This window comes from Protopterus annectens, chromosome 10.part0 (assembly GCF_019279795.1).
Source record: "Protopterus annectens isolate FY-2018-M chromosome 10.part0, PAN1.0, whole genome shotgun sequence".
NCBI lineage: Eukaryota > Metazoa > Chordata > Ceratodontiformes > Protopteridae > Protopterus > Protopterus annectens.
This window is the reverse complement of record NC_056744.1, coordinates 925,494,121-925,516,686: the sequence shown is the minus strand read 5'-3', so window position 1 is coordinate 925,516,686 and position 22,566 is coordinate 925,494,121. Positions and strand designations below refer to the sequence as shown.

Genomic DNA, 22,566 nt, shown 5'->3' with positions numbered 1-22,566 from the left:
TTCACTGGGTTTGAGACGGATCAGTCCTATTGATCTGACCCCCCTTTGTAGCCAGACTTTGTGCTTAGGGTCCCGATGGAGAGGTAAGATCTTTGTCCAATTCAAAGTTCTTTACTAGCTTGCAGTGCGTCAGGTGTATCCACGAAGCTCGTTCTGCTATTTTGACTGCAGTAGGTGTCAAAAGAAGCACCTGGTAGGGACCTTCCCACCTTGGCGATGCCCAGTTCTTTCGCTTCACGATTTTAATCCATACCCAGTCTCCTGGCGTCACTGCCACTTCGATGTTTCAATTTGTTTTTTATCTGAAACAGAATTTGACTGCAACAGATGTTTAGAACTCAACAACTTTTTCATATATTCAGCTAGTGTAAAATTGGCTTCCTGGTCTGATGACATGAGAAGTTTCCACTGGGGTGTATAATAAGCTCTTCCAAACAGTTTTTCAAAAGGAGTCGATCCTTTTGCTGTAGGGACAGTTCTCATGCTCAGCAGTGCCAGGGGTAAACAGTACAACCAAGTTTTTCCTGTTTCAGTTATTAATTTTCTCAATTTGCTTTTTAATATACCATTATGCCTTTCAACCAGCCCTGCAGACTGTAGATGGTATGCACAATGATTTTTTAAAGAAATACCAAAATGCTTACTTAACTGCTGTATGGTTTGATTTACAAAATGTGTACCATCGTCACTGTAGATTCTTTCCGGAATGCCAAACCTAGGAATAATTTCCTTGACAAGTACTTTTGCCACTGTAGCTGCATCCAGATTTTTGGTTGGAAAAGCTTCGACCAACCTGGAAACCATATCTATAATGACAAGACAATACTTTTTATTTTCACATTTGTTCAATTCTATGAAATCCATACAGATAGTGTGAAACGGATATGGTGGTGTGGGGAAACTCTCTTGCTTGGGCTTTATCGCCCCCTGTGCATGATGTTTGTTACAAATCTGACACATCAAACAAAATTTTTTAGAGTAGTTTGTAAATCCGTACGCTGGGAACACTTGGTTCACGAGCTGTACCATCCCCCCTGTTGAGACATGGCATTGCCCATGGCTCAACAATGCTGCATAGTGAAACAAATTAGAGGGTAGTATCATTTTTTTTTCTTTAGAGATGTACAGCCCCTTTTCGAGGATCGCTCCTCATTTTATCCATCGCTGTTTTTCAGCTTGCGTAGTGTGTGTTGCATTGTTTTTAACATGTCTAGATCTAAGGTTTCAGATGGTTGTAATTCCTTATTTAAAAGAAATACTTCTGTGGCTGCTTGTTTTGCAGCTGTATCAGCTCTCGCATTACCTTTTGAAATCCTATCCTGTTGCTTGGTGTGAGCTGTACATTTGCAAATGGCCACTTTCTGAGGTAACCGAATAGATTCTAAAAGATCTAAAATAAACTGTGCATGATTTATAGGTTTGTCAGTAGATGTTATCATTCCCCAGTTTTTCCACTGTTGTGCAAACACATGTACAGTGGAAAAAGCGTACTGGCTGTCAGTAAAAATGTTTACACATTTACCCTTTGCTAGGGTATATGCCCATGTCAGGGCAATCAATTCTGCTGCCTGTGCAGATTAATAGTGTGGTAAAGATTTTGCTTTTACAATCTCAGTATCAGAGACTACTGCATATCCTATTAGGTTTTTTCCTGCAGGACCCCTTTTGCACGAGCCATCCACGTAATATGTCACCTTGGCATTGTCCAAGGGGACGTCCATGAGATCTTTTCTAGGTAGGGTCTTTTGCTCAATTACCTGCAGGCAGCAGTGGGGTGTGCCATCTGCAGGGGTTTGGAGCAGCGTAGAAGGGTTTAAAGTTGTACATCGTTCAATTGTCATATGAGGTTGGCTCAACAATATAGTCATGCAGGAAAGATGCCTAGCAGGGGAGAGATATGCCACTTTTTCTTGCAGTAAAATGATCGCGACTGCATGGGGAACTCTCAAAGTGAGAGGGTGAAACAAGGCTACTGAGGCTGAAGCCTGCACTGCCATTGCAGCTGCTACTACTTCTTGTACACAGTGGGGTAAGGATTGTGCCACTGGGTCCAGTTGTGATGAATAGTAAGCGATGGGGCATTGCTTATCCCCATGATGTTGTGTTAATACTGATGTCATGTAACCCTGCTTGCAATCTACAGTCTGGAAAAAACGTTTATGATAGTTTGGCAATCCCAGAACTAGTGAAGACGCTATTAACTGCTTTAGTTTACAAAAGGCAGACTCTGCCTCTGGTGTCCATTGTAACAAATCCTGCGCTGCCATAGGCATCTTATATATAAGGTCAGTCAAGGGTGCAGATTCCAAAGCATAGTTTGGAATCCAGCTTCGGCAAAAATTAGTTGTACCCAGGAAGGACATAATTTCCTTCTTGGTAGTGGGTTTTGGTGCTTGTAAAATTGCTACTTTTCTGTCCTCATCTAACGTTCTACCTTCCTTGGATATTACATATCCTAGGTATTTAACCTGTTTTTTCCAGAGCTGCAGTTTGTCTTTGTTTATCTTATGTCCCTCAGCAGCTAAAAATCATAGAAGTGCTATGGTATCTTCCTTACAATCCTGCTGGGTGGGGGCCGCCAGCAGAATGTCATCAACATAAAGTAAAACCTGGCTACCTCTTGGTGGGTTGAATCCCGCCAAGTTGCTTGCCATTTCTTGTGAGAATATCATTGGACTTTCACAATATCCCTGTGGTAGGCGTGTATATATATATATATATATATATATATATATTTCCCTGAAATGTAAATGCAAACCAATACTGGCTATCAAGGTGTATCGGTATCGAAAAGAATGCGTTGCTAATGTCTACCACAGAAAAATACTTTTGTCGAGGTTTTAAGTCATTTAACAGGGTGTGTGGATCTGACACTATGGGTGCCCTTGGTATTACCGCGTCATTTACAGCTTACAAATCCTGGACCATACGCCATTCTCCATTGGCTTTTTTAACTGGAAATAAGGGTGTGTTACATGGTGAATTGGGAGATTCTATTAGTATGCCTCCTTTAAGTAAGGATGCTATAATAGGCTTTATCCCAGCCTCTGCATCTTTTCTTAAGGGATACTGTCTTTTTTGTGGTCTGAATGCTGACTTTGGCGTGATAGTGACTGGCCCCGCTGTACGAATGAGTCCTACATTTCCCTGTTGACCAGAGTGTCTCTGGTATACCTTGCAAGGCATTTTTTTCCTCCTTTAATAGGAGTGTCCATCAGCTGCCTTTGCTAGATTGCAAGTGCACAGCTGGGTTGGTCTGAGTTATTCAGTTTAATTTTTGCACTCGTATTCCCTGTCCTGACAGTTCTAGTTCTGTCTGTTTTTCCCATCTCGTGGCTTTTTCCTTCTAGGTCTGCCCATTTTATATTTTTGTTTTTAGTTAAACTAACATGTGGTAATAGATTAGATCTATAAATTGCAAAAAACTCCTGGGGCAGTGAACAGCTGGCTACACTGTTCCCTTTTGTGTCCTAGTACAGGTTACGCAGCATCAATCTATTTGTATGATTCTTAAATAATTTTTTCTCATATTCCTTATTAGGTCCTGGTGTGTTACAAAAATACAGGGTACAGTGCAACAGGTGTTGCTTGTCAATGTCAAAGGAGGGAAACTAACTGATGGCTATGCTCATTAGTTCCTCGGTCACGGTCCCTGGACCAGTAGTAACCAAGTCTTGGCTGTACCAGTAAAACATTTCACCCTCCGATTGCACCACAAAGGTATTATTTTGTCGCTGTGCTTCCATACCCTGCATGGTTGGGACTACTGCTATACCAAATATCTGCATGAGGTCTCTGCCCAAGAGATTTACTGGGCATTTTGCAGAAACTACAATTTTGCTTTTCTGTGTTAATCCTGAAACTGGATCAGTTATTGCAATGTTATGGGAGAGAGGCTCCCGATACAGTTGTCCATTAGCTGCTTTGACCAGTATGTAATCAGGTGACTCTATGTTTTCTGGTAGTTTGAAGGGGTGTATCAGGGTCCGTGATGCCCCTGAATCACACAAAAATTTGACCTCCCTTCCTTTTACCAAGAGTCTAACTTCTGGTTTTGTGTCTGCTAAATAGAGCTCCAGGCTCAACAAAGCTAGGTCTAATATCTCGTTTTCTTCATTGTTACTAACTTCCTGCACTTTCTCTACTCCCTCTTTCACATTTTCATTTGTCCTTTCTTTGCTAGCCCCTTTTAGTGATTCTTGACTATCATATAGTCAGTCCTTATCCTCCTTGTCTTTCGTTGTTGCCTTATTTTTCCTGCAATCCCTTGCCAAATGTCCCTTTTTATCACATTTAAAACATTCTTCCCTTTTCTTACGCCCTTCAAAGTCCTCTGATCGCTGATCAGACTGCTTGTTTCCCTGTGCGTTTTTCTTGCACTTTTTCCCAGACTGCACTACATAAACTTTTGCTCTGTCTTCTACAGAAAATACTTGAGCTTTTTTTTTCTTTTTACTATTAAGATGCTTTTTGGCATGTCTAGCATATTCAAGTAATGATTGTAACCTGCTGGTACGATGGTCTACCATGTGTTTTGTAATAAAACTGCTTATAGGCGCACTACTGCCTTTTAAAAATGCATTTTTTAACTGCTGTTCATATGGGGAATCTTGCGTTTGATCTTCAGGAACCTGCATTCCAGTGGTTATTAAAACATTCTAACAATCTGGCATAGTACCGGTCAATTGTTTCACCTTCTTGTTGGATGCATTGATTAATGCAAGTCCAGTCTGCCCTAGGTTTCCATTTTTCAGAGATGCGGTCTGTAAGATCTTTTACTCTTGTGTCTAATTCTGCGCTGCTATGTGGGAGGGGTCTTTGTGCAGCATCATGAGGGCTCCAATTGCCACAAATCATGTACTAATCTGGCCCTACAATTTGTCTACTTTTTCTACTTCTTTTCCGTTTAAGTTATAACTTAACCTCATTCCTTGTAAGTCTTTTGAGAATTTTCTAAAATTAATCTTCGGATGGGGAATTACCTCAGTGGCTTTCCGGATATTTTCTGGAGTCCAAGGTCTATATACTAAGATAGTTGGGTCCTGATTGTCCTGACCTGCCTGAGGATTAGGTACTTCTATAAGCGGGCATATTTCTTCTTCTTCTTCTCCTATAGATCGTGAATTTTTAACTATTTGCTATAACTCAATACCTTTTTCTGAATTACTTGCCTTTGTTCAGGACCTGGTCCCGATGGGGGATCTCTGATTTTAGTTAGTTTTAGTTTTATAATATCTCTATCTTCAGTGACCACAGGATATAGTGGGGGTGGACTAACCTGTTCACTCGCTTTTATATTCTGGTAAAGGAGGCGGAGGTACTGATGCTATTACTAAGTTATTATCCTCCTTATCTAAAAACATTGCTTTTGAATCTTTGTTCCTTTGGTCCCTACGATTTACTTCCTCCAGCCACCTGTGTGCTTGAGGAATTCCTAACCGCCGTTGCTTTTTTTACCTGACCCTTGGAATAGTTTTTGAGTTGTTTGATAAGTTTGATAAGCGAGGATTTTTCAAATTTTCCATCAAAATTATATTTATTGACTCATTTTGTAAAATATCTAATATTATCGGCACGTTGCGACTGCATATATTTTGTGTCTTCTGTTAACGGCGGGTTCTGAGGTGTTTTTGTGCAATTATTACCCATTTTATTTTACCTTTGATTGTTACATAACTTCTCTTAATTTTAACGTGTACCACGGATTTTGTTATAGTCTCTTCAGAATGACTGCCTGCTTATTTTGTTTCTCCTGATCTATGACAAGACAGTACTCTTTTTTTTATCCCTGACTGTAAGAAAAATACAATCTGAAAAAAAAAACAATACATATCTAGTCCCTGATCTGAAACAGAAAACAGAAAAAAGTAGATTCACCTTACCTGAGCCCATGTGATTGATCACCGATTCGCGGAGACACATCCTTCAGTCACAGATCAGAAAGTGGCTGGCCTCTTTTGACGACAATTCAGTCGGAGGACTTTCCATATAAGAAGAACCGATTTGGTTTCTTCCCCGTACGGTTTCAGCCACCTGGCCGTCTGATCCGAGGCAAAGAGAGGGTTCCGGTCCAAAGGACCAATCTGTAAAAGGAAAAACTTCAAAGATCAATACATGTTGGCTTCAAGCAAGGCACCCTTTATTACTTGCAGCAAGGAGACAAAGCATGTAGGTACAAGGTTTGTCTGACTTTCTGGTGGTCAGTTTGTTATTCTTATACAGTTCTCTTTATGTCACATAGAAAATGTTACTAATCTACTGCTGACGTAGTTGGACACAGCTTTCAGTATGTTACACAGAAAATGTTACCAGGCTTATTGCTGACATGGTCAGATTATTGCTGTCTTGCAAAAACAGTTGAGAAAAACAACCTGGCCTTGGGCTTATTTTAGCCAACCTTGTCTCTTCAATTCTTCTCTTGTACAGTTCTAATACATGCGATACATTTTGTCTAGATTCAAGGTACTTTTCTAGCTTTGGTACAAGTAGTGCTGAGTATGGTTTAAGCTTTCAAACATCTATTGTTTTCTTTATCAAGACTTTTAGCAGCTGCACATTTTCTCATGGCATAAGCAGAAATAGAATGTCTCTTATTAAGTTTCTGGTAGCTGCACATATTTTCATTGCATAAGCAGAATAAAGTGTCTTTTATTAAGTTTCTAATAGCTGTGCAGATTCATGCAGTATGAACAGAATAAATGTATTAACCCTTTTAAGCCTTTAATGTACTAAGCATGCACATTGCTATTATGAATTTTCCTAACACCTTCCCAAGTAGTTAATGCATTCAAACTCTTTGACTTTTCCAACAAAAAGTCACTGTACATGTATCAGCACTATACTCAGTAAAGGGTCAGGCCAATCAGATATTAAGTGGTACATTAATCTCTGCCAGAACTGACTAGACACGCAGTTTAGAGTAGGTATCTTTATTATTTGTTGAGCTACAATTAGTCAGCGTTCAGCTTGTCATAACTAGAAGGTTGCCAGTTTGGTTCAGTTGGTGTACAACTCAGAAAAGAACAATAAGGCAAGCTTTGTTTTTGTCTTACTTTCTGCATTTTCTATGAGTTTGTGCAATCTCAAAGTTAATATATACATTGTTCAGAGATGTAGGGGATTGTCCCCAAGGAAAAAAAAGGTGGTTTATATTCTTGGAAATGTTGCAGTTTTGAAATATAACTTCCAAAGATTTGAAATGTGTAAGAAGTTTTAAACATTTTGGTGTTGATTGATCATGTCAGTTAAATGAGAAGTGATTATTCATAGGTCATTGTTCAGAATTAGCATGGCAAAATAATATACTTTTCTGGCTCTGGTAGATACACAGTTGTCAAAGTTTTGTTTGTTTCATTGTGCATAATTGCCCACAGATAATGATGGCATCTTTTACATGATCTGACCATTTCTTCTCTAATCATAATTTATGCCCCTTTGCCAAGTCTCATGATGCTCTGTTTACTAATATTAAAAAAGATGGCGTCATTACTTCACCAAGTTTATATTTTTCTAGACATTCTTGGAAAAATGTGCATTAATTGTTACCCAGTTTGTAATTTTCATCATATTTCATTATCTGTATCCAATTTACCACTTATAGATCTGAGAAGAGTAGTTCAAAAAGAAGTGAACTCTGTGCACAGTTCTGTCACCACTGGTTACCGACAGTGGAACAAAGAGGTGCCCTCCCACCTTTACCAGGACTAGCATGTTTGGGTTTGATTAGCAGCTTGAGACACTGACTCTCTTGCACCGAAAGATGTGTGTGATCATCCCACAGTGAGGGTGGGTGTCAGTCCCCTGAGCGTTTCGCTGGTACAGTCTATGGTGGAGTCCAGACATAGACATGTGGTCCAAAGAGGGGAAGGGGTGGGCTTTAGCTGAGTGGGTGCAGAGGTGGGACGATATACGAGTAGTTTCCCATTGCATACCCATATCTTAAACATTACCAGTGAATGGAGAGGGGAGGAGACTGAGCAGTAGGTTATAACAGAAGAAAAAAATACCCTACAGCAGTATATGAGATGTAGTCCAGGGATGCCTTACGCTACTCGTCAGCACCAACTCTGTCAGTTTCACTCATCCAGAGAACAGGAGAGGTTAGCATACCAAATGATGGAAGCACCAGTGGATGGCTGTGTGTATCTGTGTGTGTGTGGGGGGGGGGGGGCTGACTTTTGTCCTGTTCCTTAACTGGTATTTTACTAGTTTAATTACAAATGGATTGACATTTCATGATTTTAATTTTTAAATGATTTCCTTATGTTGAATAATGTCAAATAATTTTATACTTGAACACAAGCACTGTGCAAAGTAAGATATAAACGTTAATCAGGTATAAACAAAACAGTAAAACTGGATGACAAAAATAGAAGGAAATATAAGGCATATGTATAAATTAAAACAGTGAACAAAGAACTAAAAAAAGTCATAAAGTTGGCAATAAAGCACAAAAATCTAATTAAATGCATTGTCAATAAATTGGCTTTTAATGAGTACTAAAACCAACCAACACTGGGACCCAATCTTGGATTCCAGAATATTCAAAGTGCACTACTAGAATCACACTCAGACCTAGGAGGGCCAATCACAAAGACTGGGTTGGAATCTCCAATATCAGGAAATCTGAAAACAGAGACTAACCAAAATGGTTTAGCAAGAACAAGATGACAGTGTGCACAAGTAGTTCTACATAAAATGGCATTATTACCTCTTCCCTGAAGGGCAACAAAATTCAGAAGGCACGATACTGGTAAACCAATACCATTCTATGTATAACAAAAGTAGGTTGGTCCTTTATGGCTCTTTCCATATTTTTTTCTTAAAATATTATCAGACTAATATGTCTGAAATGGTCTTTTTCTGATAAGATCCAATTTGTGACACAGAACCTCCCCTGTGGTTCAGAAGAAACAAACCACTAAGTAGTTTGTTATTGCAGACTGTTTGGAAAGAGGTATGTCATAACCACTATACACCTTACTTGTATTTGGGCAAAAAGAAGTGATACCTTATATTTATGTGCTCTGCACACCTACAGCTCTTACATTTATTCATTTTAACATTAATTGCACAGTACTCATACAGAAAACTTCCTATAACTAGCATAATTCTATGAAAAAAAAAATAACCGGTGGATGGGGTAGGGTACAGAGGAGCACACACAGAAGATGCCACTAACTTAACAGGAATATTTGTAAAATTCATAATATGTATACACTGGTGCAGTTTCATTCTTATTCCTTTTTTCTCATAACCAGCACACATTCAAATATTTGAGTTAGGAAACAACAAAAACTGTTTGTATCTGAAACATGTGTTGCATATCTATGACTGAAGCTGTGTGACTGATGTGACTGTGAGCATTAATATACCCATGTTATTCAGCATGGTGGCAGAATGTTGGACCAAATGAATACCCAGCTTTCAGTACGCAAAAAAGACTTTTAAATATATTGTAAATAATTGAATAATAATTAAATATTTCATATACATAGAAACATCAAATCATCACAGCCAATGGCTTGTAGATATAAGCATTCTGTCAGCTTCATGCACAGCAAAGGTCCCTTGTAAAGAATGGTGGAAGGACAAATACATATTTTCATAAGCTGAACTGTAGTCTAATATCAGCCATTCTGTTTGTGTATTTCTTTGACATGACAACATTGTATTCAAAACATAGTTTGAATGTTTTTGAGAAAGCCTTGGAAAGATGAAATATGACAGTTTGAAAATATGTTTTCCCCAACTCTGAAGAGCCTTTGTTGTTTTATTTTTATTTTACTGATTCATTTTGCTTATCCAAGCTTACATTTATTTAAACAAATCTTGTTCTGAAAAGGCAGTCAAGTAGGAAAATATAACTGAATCCCGGACTGATTCAATCTTTTGTACGTTTGATTGAATTTGTTTTAGGTTATTAATATTAGTATTTTAAAGGGCTGTGAGAGTATAAGCAACTACAAAGTAACACGTGTTTTTGAAAAACTAAAGTAAGAAATATTTGGCGTTCTCATTTTGATGTAGCTTTTCTTTCTTTCTTTGTTACCTTTAGTCCTTGCATGATGCCTGGATACCTTCTCAGCCTAAACTCCCCTGCATGTATACACCAATTGATTTAGTGGACATCAGTATAGAAGTAGCTGGACTCCGGTTCCCAAATCCTTTTGGCCTTGCAAGCGCTCCACCAACAACTGATTCTGCAATGATAAGGAGAGCTTTTGAGCAAGGGTGGGGATTCGCTGTTACTAAAACATTTTCTCTTGATAAGGTAAGGAAATGTGTGTTTATTAAACCACTTTGCTAGTTTCTTCATAATTGCATCCAAATTCTTTCAGCGGGTATTACTACTGGTCTTTGTAGTTTAATATCCTGGTTTTGCATTTAGCCATACACAGGCTAGCATATTTTGATTAATTAAGGTGCTTGCTGCTTTATAATAAATCTCACTACTCTTTTTAATGTATTGTGCCTTTGTGACACAGTATTATGAGAAAGCTTTACTTCTGAGGCATCGTTTAACAAACTTGAAAACAGACACTCAAAGCAGAATAGAATACTGTTTCTGTTTAGCGGCATACTTGACTTGTATATAGCAGAACTTCTACTAAGCTGACGATTTTATTCTTTAAAATCCTGTTATGAATGTGTATAATAGAAAAGTCATAAATAGAGACAGAAATTGTAAAATAATCAGTTGTTGTTAGTAAAAAAGAAAAGTTTGACTGTGTTACTCGATGTTGCAAACCATACCCCAGCCAAAACAGTGCTCTTATCTAATACGCTCACGCTCTTGGACTGCTTGTATCTGCTAGTGCTTTGTGAGATGCACAATAAGTAAATTAACTCTGGATTTTAATTTATAGTGTAGTGAGTTAGCCCACCTTACTGGGAAGTAACTTCTATGCCTTCCAAACAGATTTCTGTGAATATCACTTTGGAGTATGGTAACAGTAACACGTAGTGACAGGAATCTGGTAGGAGTAGCATCTAGTGAGACTGCAGTATGAATCATGTATTACGGAATACAGTTTATTCTTGCTATTTGCTTCATAATTTGCCATTAGACTTGCATATTACTTGCTACAGCCTAGCATTCTCTACTAAAAGCCAGATGGGATGATCAAGCAGCATTCAAACCAGCATAAATTACTGATGAGAGAAATGAATACACTATATTTCTACCTACACTGCCTGCATTTCTTTTAGTCCTGGATATTATGAATCTTGTCTGCATTTGCTATTCCTCATACAGCACCAGTGGTCATTTGAGTTTGAGATCTCTGCTTTAAGCAATCAAAATAAAATATCTGAATAAAAATTTTATTTTTTGAAATTTAGCACTGTATTTAGATATTCGATTACTAGCAATTAGAAGTAAGAAATCATTGCACTGGCTATATTTGTTTATTTAAAAATGTTTGTACCATTACATGCATCTAACTTGATAAAGAAAATCTGTTAATCTAGAAAGGCAAAATCAAAAGTATTCTGCCTGAATCATAAACGTTGAGGGGTGGGTCTTTGGCTGTTTAATGCTTGAGCAATAAGTTGTTTAATTTCTTTTATAAGAAGGAAAATCTGTCACTGCTTTGCCTGAGCATTGGAATCAGTATCATTAATTTGAAATGCTAATCTACATTTAATTGGATAAAATGGTAATCTGCTAACAGACAGAATTCACTGAACCTTAATGACCTCTCGTTTTTATATAGTCACTTTAATACTTAAAATGAATCTTGGATTGTTTTTTTATCATTACCTTTGATGTACATGATTTATAAAATATTAACAAAGTCTCAGTATTTGATTCAGACAGCAGATTGTTGACATTTTGTCTGTTATACATAATCTTTAGTATTCTACTTATAAACCAGTAATAAATGTTTTCTTTGTATGCCAGAGTAGCTTTATTATGACTTTCTGCATTTCATTGTGGCAAATTGTATTAGTATGGCTCCGAGCAGTTACATTGAAAACCACTTTCAATGAACTGAAAGTAGCATTTTTACAGGTCAGGAAAAAAAGAATTCCACCACTGAGTAAGTGGTACCCCACCCTAATACACTAACTCCATGGTCATACAACAGTGGTGAAAAGATTTACTTTGTTACCTGTACTTGCACTAATTACTGTCAGAGAGCAGTTGCATTCCTACCACAGATTTTAAAAGGAAATATTTAGTTTTATTGATTATGTAGACTTCACTTTAGCTTTCAGATGTACTGAATGTACTAATGCTCTGTATAAACACAGTTTGAAACATACCACTGCTAAATTTTCATTTATTATTGATAAAGTATGGGATCAAACTATGGAGAAGGAGGGATGGCATTTTATGTTCAATTATAAAGAATGGATGTGGATTATAAAATTTGGGTCTTTATTTTCTCCTGGCCTTAATGAGCAACTATAATGGCCAATAGGATTTGTTTGATGAGATATGTATATATACAGGATGTAATTGTATATTCTTTATTGTACTGATGAAAGCTGATTGCCGAAACTGGTATACTTAAACTTTCACCCTATGGGTGTTTTGTGCAACTGTATGTTTAATTTAGAGTTGAAATAAACTCTTTTATGCTGGAGAGCTGATTTGGAGTGTTGGCCTTTTTTTGGATTTTCATTATTGTAACTCAAGTCATATATTAAAAATAGAGTAATGAACTGCAGAAAACAATGTATTATATAATTTTGTGTTATTTCTGCATGTCGTTGTTTGCCATATAAAACTATCCACTGTTGCAAAAACTTTCTGCAGTACTGAACTTGTAAATACTACCTTATACGAAACACATTTGCATATTTTTTCAGAGAATTCCCATTTCCATTGTCTGCTACCTTTTCTGTCTTACTTCTGATGAGGTATAAGTAATGAATATCTCTCTGTAAAAGAGTGATAATTACCAGGTTGTTTCCACTGTGATTGTCGAATGAGGATCCATATGACATTGAAAATGACACTGTGTGTGTGTGTGTGTGTGTGTGTGTGTGTGTGTGTGTGTGTGTGTGTGTGTGTGTGTGTGTGTGTGTGTGTGTGTGTGTGTGTATGTGTGTGTATGTGTATGTGATATCACACAGTATAGAGAAGAGTCAAAAATATTCCATAATAGTTTATGCCTTGCAATAAACAATATGGGACAACGATATTCACATAATACTATATTTATTGATTTAAGAATGTTACTTCATTGTGTAAATCAAATAAGAACTTATTTAAATTCACAAATCAAGCTTATCAAAAAGGTGGCCTAATGGTTAAGGTGTTTGCCTTATAAACACAAGGTGCAGGGTTTGAGTCTTACAAGGGATAATTGGCTAGGCTTAAAACAAGGGCAGTTAGCTTAGTACTAATCTATGAACCTATGACTCAAAGGCCTAACCAAAGTAATTATTTTGGCATCTACATTTTGCTGCAGCATGCAGATATATATGTGAAATGTCTACATGTTAACATACACTTTTAATCATGAGTGCTATTAAAATTGAAGTAAATGAAGATAGCTGGTATTGTTCAGTTAACATCATAAAACATACTAAACACAAGTGGCTATAGTCCACCACCAAAGAACTCTAAGTAAAGCATGTTTGATTTCCACTGTTATAAACCTTTTCTATTTTTTTTTATTACTTCAAAAATGTATTTTGTTTTCTTATTTGATGTTAGTATGTTTGTATGAGTCTGGCAGCTTAATGTTGAGGACTGTCTATAAGTTACTGAAACAGTTATCCTGCAGTGCTGAATTGTATCATAATTTGCCAATTGTGCAACTTTGAGCAAGTCCCAATTATTCACTGATTCTGGGATAACCTGATTAAATAAATAAAACTATAAATAAAATACAAACCCACACCCATTTGTGTGTGCGTGTGTGCGGGGGGGTTGTCAGTTAACTGAAAACATCAAAAGGCAACTGAGCGACCACAACTGATCCTATATCACCTTATTGAAAAAAAAAAGAGAAAAAAAACATTGTTTTTGCAGGGGCAAGCCCCGTGTGCCCCTCATACTCCCTGCTAATTGTATATACTAATTACAAGATCACACTATAGTGGTGAAAGAGCAAAATCCCTGATCTCATCTGTACTGTGATATCAAACAGAAAAAAGGCTGATATTTTCAATCATCTAATTTCTGATCAGCTATACCATCTTTTTTTCCAATTTGGCAAGTTGTCTTTCAACAGCTAGAATGTAACCCATTTATGGATATGGATCTATGGCAACTGATGAATGATCATACCAAACATGTTCAACTCAGTACATAAAAAAATGAAATTAATGAACACCTACAAGACCAAAACATAACAGGAAAAAACAAATAGCTTCTACTTGTGATCCATTAACCGTACCACTACCTTCAGAAATAATTTGTCTGAAGAGTGGTAAATTTACAATTAGGATTTTTCTAAGGAAAGGTTTAGGTCTGGGTTTACAGGATATGGCTAGGGTTATCGTGTATTAGTACGGTGGAGTAGGGGACCTTCTAATTTGTGCCATATAGACTCTTGATGGGTGATCCTTCCATGCTGTGGACAACACAGCTCTGTTTAAACTTCTTCATTAAAGATAACCAGTCATAAAGTAAATACCTGTTGTAGAGGCCTAAACCTCTACTACCACATCAGTAACACCAGTTGGTATGAAAGATACTTTAACCAAAAATATCCCCCATTTGTAGAATAGGCTGCTTTTAAAATGTCAAGCAGAGGACTTCCCTAGCAACCTTTAAAACAAGTCTAGATGACTGGATGGGTGATCCCAAACATTCAACAGGGATATGTGGAAAAAGTCTAATTAATGGGGGGCAGTGTTAGTTTCTTACCAGTATTGAATAATGTGGCTAAATGTCTGTATGGTTTCCCTTGGCTGTAAGTTTAGGAAGCACTTATAAATGTAGCACATGGTAAACTGTGATTACAGTCTGAAATCAAGTGAAAAAAACAAATCTGACTTTTTTCCTGAACTACTGTTGCCAAATACATTTATTAGGTAGATTTTCAGCACTGTTAAGCTTTATTCTTGTTCAGTAACAGAACATACACCACAGAACAGCTTCAGGAATCATTAAAAGGTGTAATACAGTTCTCAGTACCACACTTCTTTACTGTATGGGGCAGTGCAAAGTATATTGCAGCTGGAGGATCACATCTACACTTCACATCTGCCTTGGGAATCATATGTACACTTCACTTCTAGTTGGAGGATTACATATATAATTTAGTTCTTCCTGAAGGATTGCATGTACACTTCACATCTGCCTGAAAGATCACATGTACACTTTACTTCTGGCTGTAGCATTGCATGTACAAATCCCTCCTGCCTACAGGATGACATGCAAACCTCACCTTGGCCTGCAGGATCACATGCACACTTTACTTCTGGCTCGAGGATCACATGTACACTTCCAAATATAATTTTAGTAGTATTCATAGTGCTGCTTTTGAATGTGTATATTTGCACTATATACAGCATATGAACAAGTGATCTTTTATGCACAGCAGTGTCTTTGCTACAATATGTAAATTGAGACAAGTCTGCACACCTCTTATGGAAGTAATATCTTCATGAGTCTAGTTTTCTTTACCTTCTGCTTTATAAAGTTAATCTGCAAAAATTTAGCATTTAGAATTGACTGTCATTGAAGATATATATTTGGTGTGTTGTTACTGTTTCTTCATGTAACATTACATCCTTTTTATCACAGGGAATAGAGAATGCAATTCATTAATTAGTAGTATAACCTAAATATCTGTCACACTATTAAATAAGCAGACTTTCAGCATGAGACAACTTGCTTTGAAATGTAGCTGATTATTGGTACTAAACACTACATGTTGTCAATTCATTATGCACCAATTTGGAACACACTTCATTATTACCAGCATTAAAGGTATGTAAGTACCACAAACACTTTCATTAATGCCCAGACTATCGGCACCCATTACTATCAAGGAAAAAATCAGACAGGGATTGAATAATTAGTTGCTAGGGCCGTCTGTGATACCCTGGAAGCAAGTTGGTCCTTTAAAAAACATGGAGCTATAACAAGCAGGGGTGAACAAACAACAATGTTCAAAGAAAAATGTAGGGGTAGAGCTACAACTATGTTTATAACAGGTTGGGGTAGGGATGCAACAATGTTTTGACTGCAAGGTGCAAGCATTATAGTGAACAAAGTACAACTACTTCCTAGTAGAACACAGGTGGCACAAACAGAGGAACAATATGTTCACTACTGATGCAAGATGTGTCCAAATTACTTTTACATTCAAATGTCAGATCCTTAACATAGAAAACCTCGCTAGATTATTGCATGAGATTCAGTCTTACTTTTTGAGTATATATGTTTTTATGGGGTCAAGACATATGTCTCACATCTTTTTGTGTTTCTTCTAGCTGAAGTAGATCCATTTAAATTGAATTTTTGTAGATCTGAATAAATCTTCATTACCTCGAGTAACCGAAAGTTAGAGAGGACTAATCAGAGCAGAGCATTTTACCATTGCAGTCTCTGCATATGTGAGTGTAAGTGTGTGTGTGTTTAATAGTACTAGCAGTACTATTAAACACACACACACTTACACTCACATATGCACAGACTGCATGTGTGTGTGTGTGTGTGTGTGTTTAATAGTACTAGCAGTAATAGCAGTAGTAGCAGTAATAGGAGTAGTAGCAATAGTAGCAATAATAGTAGTAGTAATAGCAGCAGTAGTAGTAGTATCAGTAATAGGAGTAGTAGCAATAATAGTAGTAGTAGTATCAGTAATAGGAGTAGTAGCAGTAGTAGCAATAATAGTAGTAGTAATAGCAATAATAGTAGTAGTAATAGCAGTAGTAGTAGTAGTAATAGGAGTAGTAACAATAGTAGCAATAATAGTAGTAGTAATAGCAGCAGTAGTAGTAGTATCAGTAATAGGAGTAGTAGCAATAATAGTAGTAGTAATAGCAGCAGTAGTAGTAGTATCAGTAATAGGAGTAGTAGCAATAATAGTAGTAGTAGTATCAGTAATAGGAGTAGTAGCAGTAGTAGCAATAATAGTAGTAGTAATAGCAATAATAGTAGTAGTAATAGCAGTAGTAGTAGTCCATTTCCAAACAGGAGTTTCCTAAAAACATTGTGAGATTCACAACTGCTAAATATCCTACTGTTTTGGTGTGTGAGATAGCTATCATATCGATACAACTGTGAGAAGCAGTTGGTTGTAAAAAGCTGCAGATCGCACACTCATTGTAATAAATAAACATAATCAAAGAAATATGTCATACCACGTTATTATTTTTTATCAGAAAACCTATTGATGCATTGTTTTGCACATTTTGCAAGTGAGCTAAGTTGAGTATCCAATCTAAAAGTCCTGGCACAGAATAACAACAATGATAAGTGACAGGTAATAATAGTCTCACTCCCCTAAGTTATATTTCAGTTGCAAGTATACTCTACATAATTATTTTCTGCAGACGTTTTCTGGCATAGGATATTAGAGATTAAGGCCAACATTTTGGAGATATACTGTGTAGTAAAACACAGTTACTTGATTAATTTCAGTTGGATGACAGCATAAATGTGATGAGATTAGTACTTTAGGCAGTGAAATATGTACTGTTTTAGTTATCACATAAGTGGCACACTTGTATGATAACTGAAACAATAGCATTCTAGATTTAGTGAATCAAAAGTGCGGAAGTAAGTAGACATTTATTTTCATATGTAATGCTGATTCAGCTGTCATACTTTAGTAAATCAGTGCATAATCATATTAAATATAGGCTTAATATATAGAGTAATATGCAAAGGAAACTAGCAGTTTAATATAAAAATGTATTAGAAAGAATTAAATTCTTGACCGGTATCTGGTTGGACTTTTTAAATGCAATTAAATTATGTTCCATTATTCACTTCTACTGCATTCAAAAATTAGACCAGATATCCTGGTCAGTTTTAAAACTTATTACAGCTGCTTTTTCAGTTCATGCCAGTATTGTATAACTCTCTTTTCTCACAACTTTCTTGTTTTCTATTGGATCACTCATTTTTATATCCAAAATGTGAGATTAGCTTTTAGCAGAATATTTTATGCAGGTGTGGTTTAGAAAAGATGACATCAAGAAGAAGTATAACGTGTTGCTTTATTTTTGTTTTCAAGATTTTATACATTCATTTGGCAGTTCCAGTTAATTTTATATGCATTGTATTCCATTTTATTGTGATTATTTATGGGAACTGGTGCTTTGTTTTAAAACAGTTACATTAAATTCAAGATCTTTGACTGTAGGTCCAAGTTGATTTTGGCATTAATACTTCCATATATATGTCTGTTTATGGCTTAGTCAATGTCATGCTTGCTGGTTGCCTTATGTTTCTTACTACATCATGCTGGGAACTTTTGAAGTAGAGTCAACATTGATCAACTTACCTTGTAGTTTAATTCTTCATAACTCCCATATAAGTTATGCATTACATCTGTATACTTTACATACCAGTTTACTGAATGGAAGCAGTATTTTATCTTCAAAAACCAAAAAAAGGAGATATTTTGATTTTCTTAATATTATTAGATTTATGAAATAAACTTAATCAGAACATATACATTACTTGATTTATGCTTCAATCACACTATCAATCTGCCTTATTTATTGTGTTGGCTAGGTACTGAAATGTGTGAATTTCTGCCCATTCATTACTCACACAATTAAGAGCAAAAACAGAAAACTCAAGCATAGCAGTTATGGTATACTGAATACCTACCACTGGCAGGAATAATTCAGGCACGTGCTTACTATTCAAGTAATTTGGGTCAACATTGCCCATTTTGGAGTTAACTCCAACATAATTAGTGTTTATGTATGTTAATATCATACAATCCTTTACCTACCCCCATTTGTTTACTTGGGATATGACATCTACTTCATGCTGAAGATATTAGTCTTTTTTTTTTTAATGTTAAACTCCTGCAGTGTTACTCTTATTGAGGTAATGTCCTTGGTTATATATATATACAGGAAGGAATTCAACATCATATATTGTTAAACAGTGTTAGGAATGCATTGGATCATCAAGGTAATCTTATGCGATTAACACATTAAGAGTCTTGGCATTTCATTAACATTTCAAGGCAATCCCAACCACTAAAAGTTTTAGTATGATTTTAGATCTTATTCCGCTCATTCTTTTTAAATTTTACATAGTATTGCTATTTAATTTAAAAAATTCTTTGAATATAGGAACCGGGTTTGAGTTCCAATTTTTTGTAATAACATTTCTATCAACCTCCAAAAGACTCCAACATATTTTTGTAGTTTGGTTTTTACAGCTAGAGGAAGTGGAACATTCATTAGTACTATTGAGTGCTGAATTCACTACTATCTAAAAAGTTCCAGAATTTTGCATCAAACTTATTATCATTATTATTTATAACTGACCTACAAAGGAAGCTTGTCCAAATTATATAAGTTAATTTACCTTTAATGATAGCATTCATATATTCATATAATCGGAGAATAGTGTTCTGTTCCTTTTCACTTATCTATAAATTCATTTAATTTTTTACTAATGGATAATATTAACTGGTTAACAGATTCATTCAGCTTATAATCTTTCATTAAATATTCTGGTGACTTAATTTTTCCTTTTGAAAGCAACCAGACTATAATACTAACCCATTCCTTTTTAGTAAATTCATTTTAACATTGTTTTGGGTTTCTTTAAATCTAGAGGTATGTGCAATTTGAAAGCAAAAAAAAAATCCATTTTAATATTAATGGCATTTTAAAAACACATTTCTTAACCATTTTAAGAATTGATTTCATATATGCAAAGTCTAAAGCTTGAAATTATTTTCCTTCTATGGTAAATTTTATTAATCAGATTAAAAGATTGCTACATATTTCTAATTTAATCATACTTGATAAACTTGGAAGAATTTAGTTTAATCTGGTCATTAATGGTTTCCCAGTGACTATTGTAAGTTGAGTCTAGCTGGTGCACAATACAGTTAAAATGTGCTGCAATAGAATAACATTCTACATCTGGGAGCTAATATCACCATAGTCCCATAATCTTATGTGATTTCTATATACAGTTATCAGATTTTTAGGACATCATATGAATGACGTTAACATTTTTTTCTGTTTTCTTTAAAAGTTTTTTGGCAGACATTAAAGCGATTGAATGTAATATAACTTTGGATAATATAAACATTTCAGTCAGTGTCAACCTATCCTCAGAAGTGGAAAAAAACATTCATTACATTTTTAATAAGAAGTAATACTGCTACAATATTTTTTTCAAAATTATTATACTAATAATAATAACTATAGAATAACCCTATGATTGCCTAAATGCTTGACAAAAAATGATATATATATATGTATATATATATACATATATACCTATACATATATACCTTCTGTAATTGATGTTTTTTTCTTCTGTATAGATGATGATAAAATACCTGACTTACCTTTGCAACTGTTTGTAACTTATGCAACGTTCTGTATTCTTTTCATTGTAATTAACCTTTGCAACTGTTTGCAACTTATGTAACTTTCAGTATTGTTTTCATTGTAACTATTCTTTAGCTTCTCTTTAAGTGGTGTATATACTAGCTACCACAATGTTATAACCATTTATTTCTGTTTTTGGAGCTTTTCTCCCTGAGCCTCCACTGAAAATGAATTTTCCCAGTCACCAAATGTCAAATAAATAAATAAATCTCACTCTAATATCTTCATAGTTTTTAATTCCTAAATATTTTAGATTTTTTTCTTTCCCAATTATATTTATACTTACTATCTAGTAATTGATTTAACACTAAAGCTTCATTTTTATCATTATTAAATTTCAGCAGTGGCGCGTCTTGAAACTTTTAAATTTCCCTATCTATTTCTTTGATTGAATAATTAAAATCTCCTGTAGTCAGAATATCATCTGCAAAAATGTATTTTAGATTGACACCCCTTGTTAACTGACAATCCACACTTTTTCATTGTTTCTTATACTGTTAGCTAAGGGTTTGATAACTAATGCAAATAGTAGAGGGGACAATGGGACACCCTTGCTTTGTGCCTTTATTTAAAGTGAATCCTTGAGAAATGTAAGATACAAATTTAACATATGCTTTGGAGTCTCTATATAGGTTTTTAAATATTTCAGTAAATTGTTAAGGAAATGCAAATGCTCCTAAAGTTTTAAACAAGTAGTTAATCTACAGAATCAAAATCTCAATATCAAAGCTAATTAGGGTCAATTTCTTGTTCATTACTTTTGCTAAATCAAAAGAACTACTACCCTTTTTACATTGTATGTTAATCTATTGACTATAAATCATATTTGATCTTTATCAATTTATCTACTATATCTCAATTTTGCAGCAAAGATAGAAGTAATTATTTTATAGTCCACATTTAATAATGAAATAGGTCTATATGAGGAGACTAAATTATTGACCTTCCCATGAAGGAATAATTATTTTGTCACTCTAAATGATGCTGAAAATGTCACTCAATACTTCTGAAATATATAATGGAAGCATGCTATATAATTCCATACTTAAACCATCTAATCCTGGAGCTTTACATTTTTTCTGTTTTTTTTTTCAAAGCTTCTTTAACTTCTTTTTGGGTAACAGGCTTATTCAGCAGAGATATTTGTTGGTCATTAAGTTTATTAATATAATTTTTCTTTAAGTACTTGACAATTTTATAATTATCAGAATTATGTTTGTCTTTCTTAAGATCCTCATGAAAATTTTTAAACAAACTAAGCACACATGTATGAAGTAAGGTTATTAGTGTGAGGATTTCTGATACTATTGATTTAGCATTTCTGCTTAACATCTTACTTTTAGCTAATCTATACAGACTTTTTGAAGTAACCACATAAGTGTACAATTTTACTTTTTCTAAAGCAATTGCCACTTTATGCATTAAAACTGTTAGATTTTTTCATTATTTTAATGACTTCAGTATTATCTAATTACTTTGTTGCTCAAATCTCACTTTATGCATTTCTAACAACTCTTTATCCTACTCTTTAATTTTATTGCTAACCCATTTTCCTATTCTATCTTTAATATACATTTTTAAAGAGTCTCATAGTATGATTTTATTAACGTATTATCATTCAAATTTAAAATTCTGGATTTGTTCCTTAAGGTAACTCTTAAATTATTTTAATTTAATCATATATTCTGGGATTCTATAAATCTGAACTGTCCTTATATCCATTAATATATTAATACTTATTGAATTATGATCAGATAAAGGAAAAATGTACTTTAAGTAAATCTGAAAAGGTATTGGTCCTAGCATTTGTAGTTTGCATCACATGCACATAAGAATAATGAGCGAAGAACAATGACTTATCTTCTGCTTTTACTAATACATCAACTACGTTTTTACTAATCCATCTTAGTGCTTTAGCTGTTTCTAGAATTTTAGATTTCTTCTGTACACTTCTATCTTTTATACTAGATACACAGTTAAAATGCTCTGCTAAAATTAAACTACCCTTCCAAAGACTTTATAGGAAGTGTAAGTGGCCTTTAGCCACTCTTG

General features: G+C 35.1%; 1 protein-coding gene across 1 annotated transcript in view; it reads left to right on the top strand.

The window, feature by feature from the left end:
• The window catches only part of DPYD (dihydropyrimidine dehydrogenase), a 4,342,678-nt gene that overhangs the window by 2,369,553 nt on the left and 1,950,559 nt on the right, over nucleotides 1-22,566 (top strand). The window contains exon 13 of the mRNA XM_044085707.1: nucleotides 10,058-10,273. Coding sequence (XP_043941642.1) covers nucleotides 10,058-10,273 — 216 coding nt within the window. The remainder of the gene's footprint in view (nucleotides 1-10,057; nucleotides 10,274-22,566) is intronic.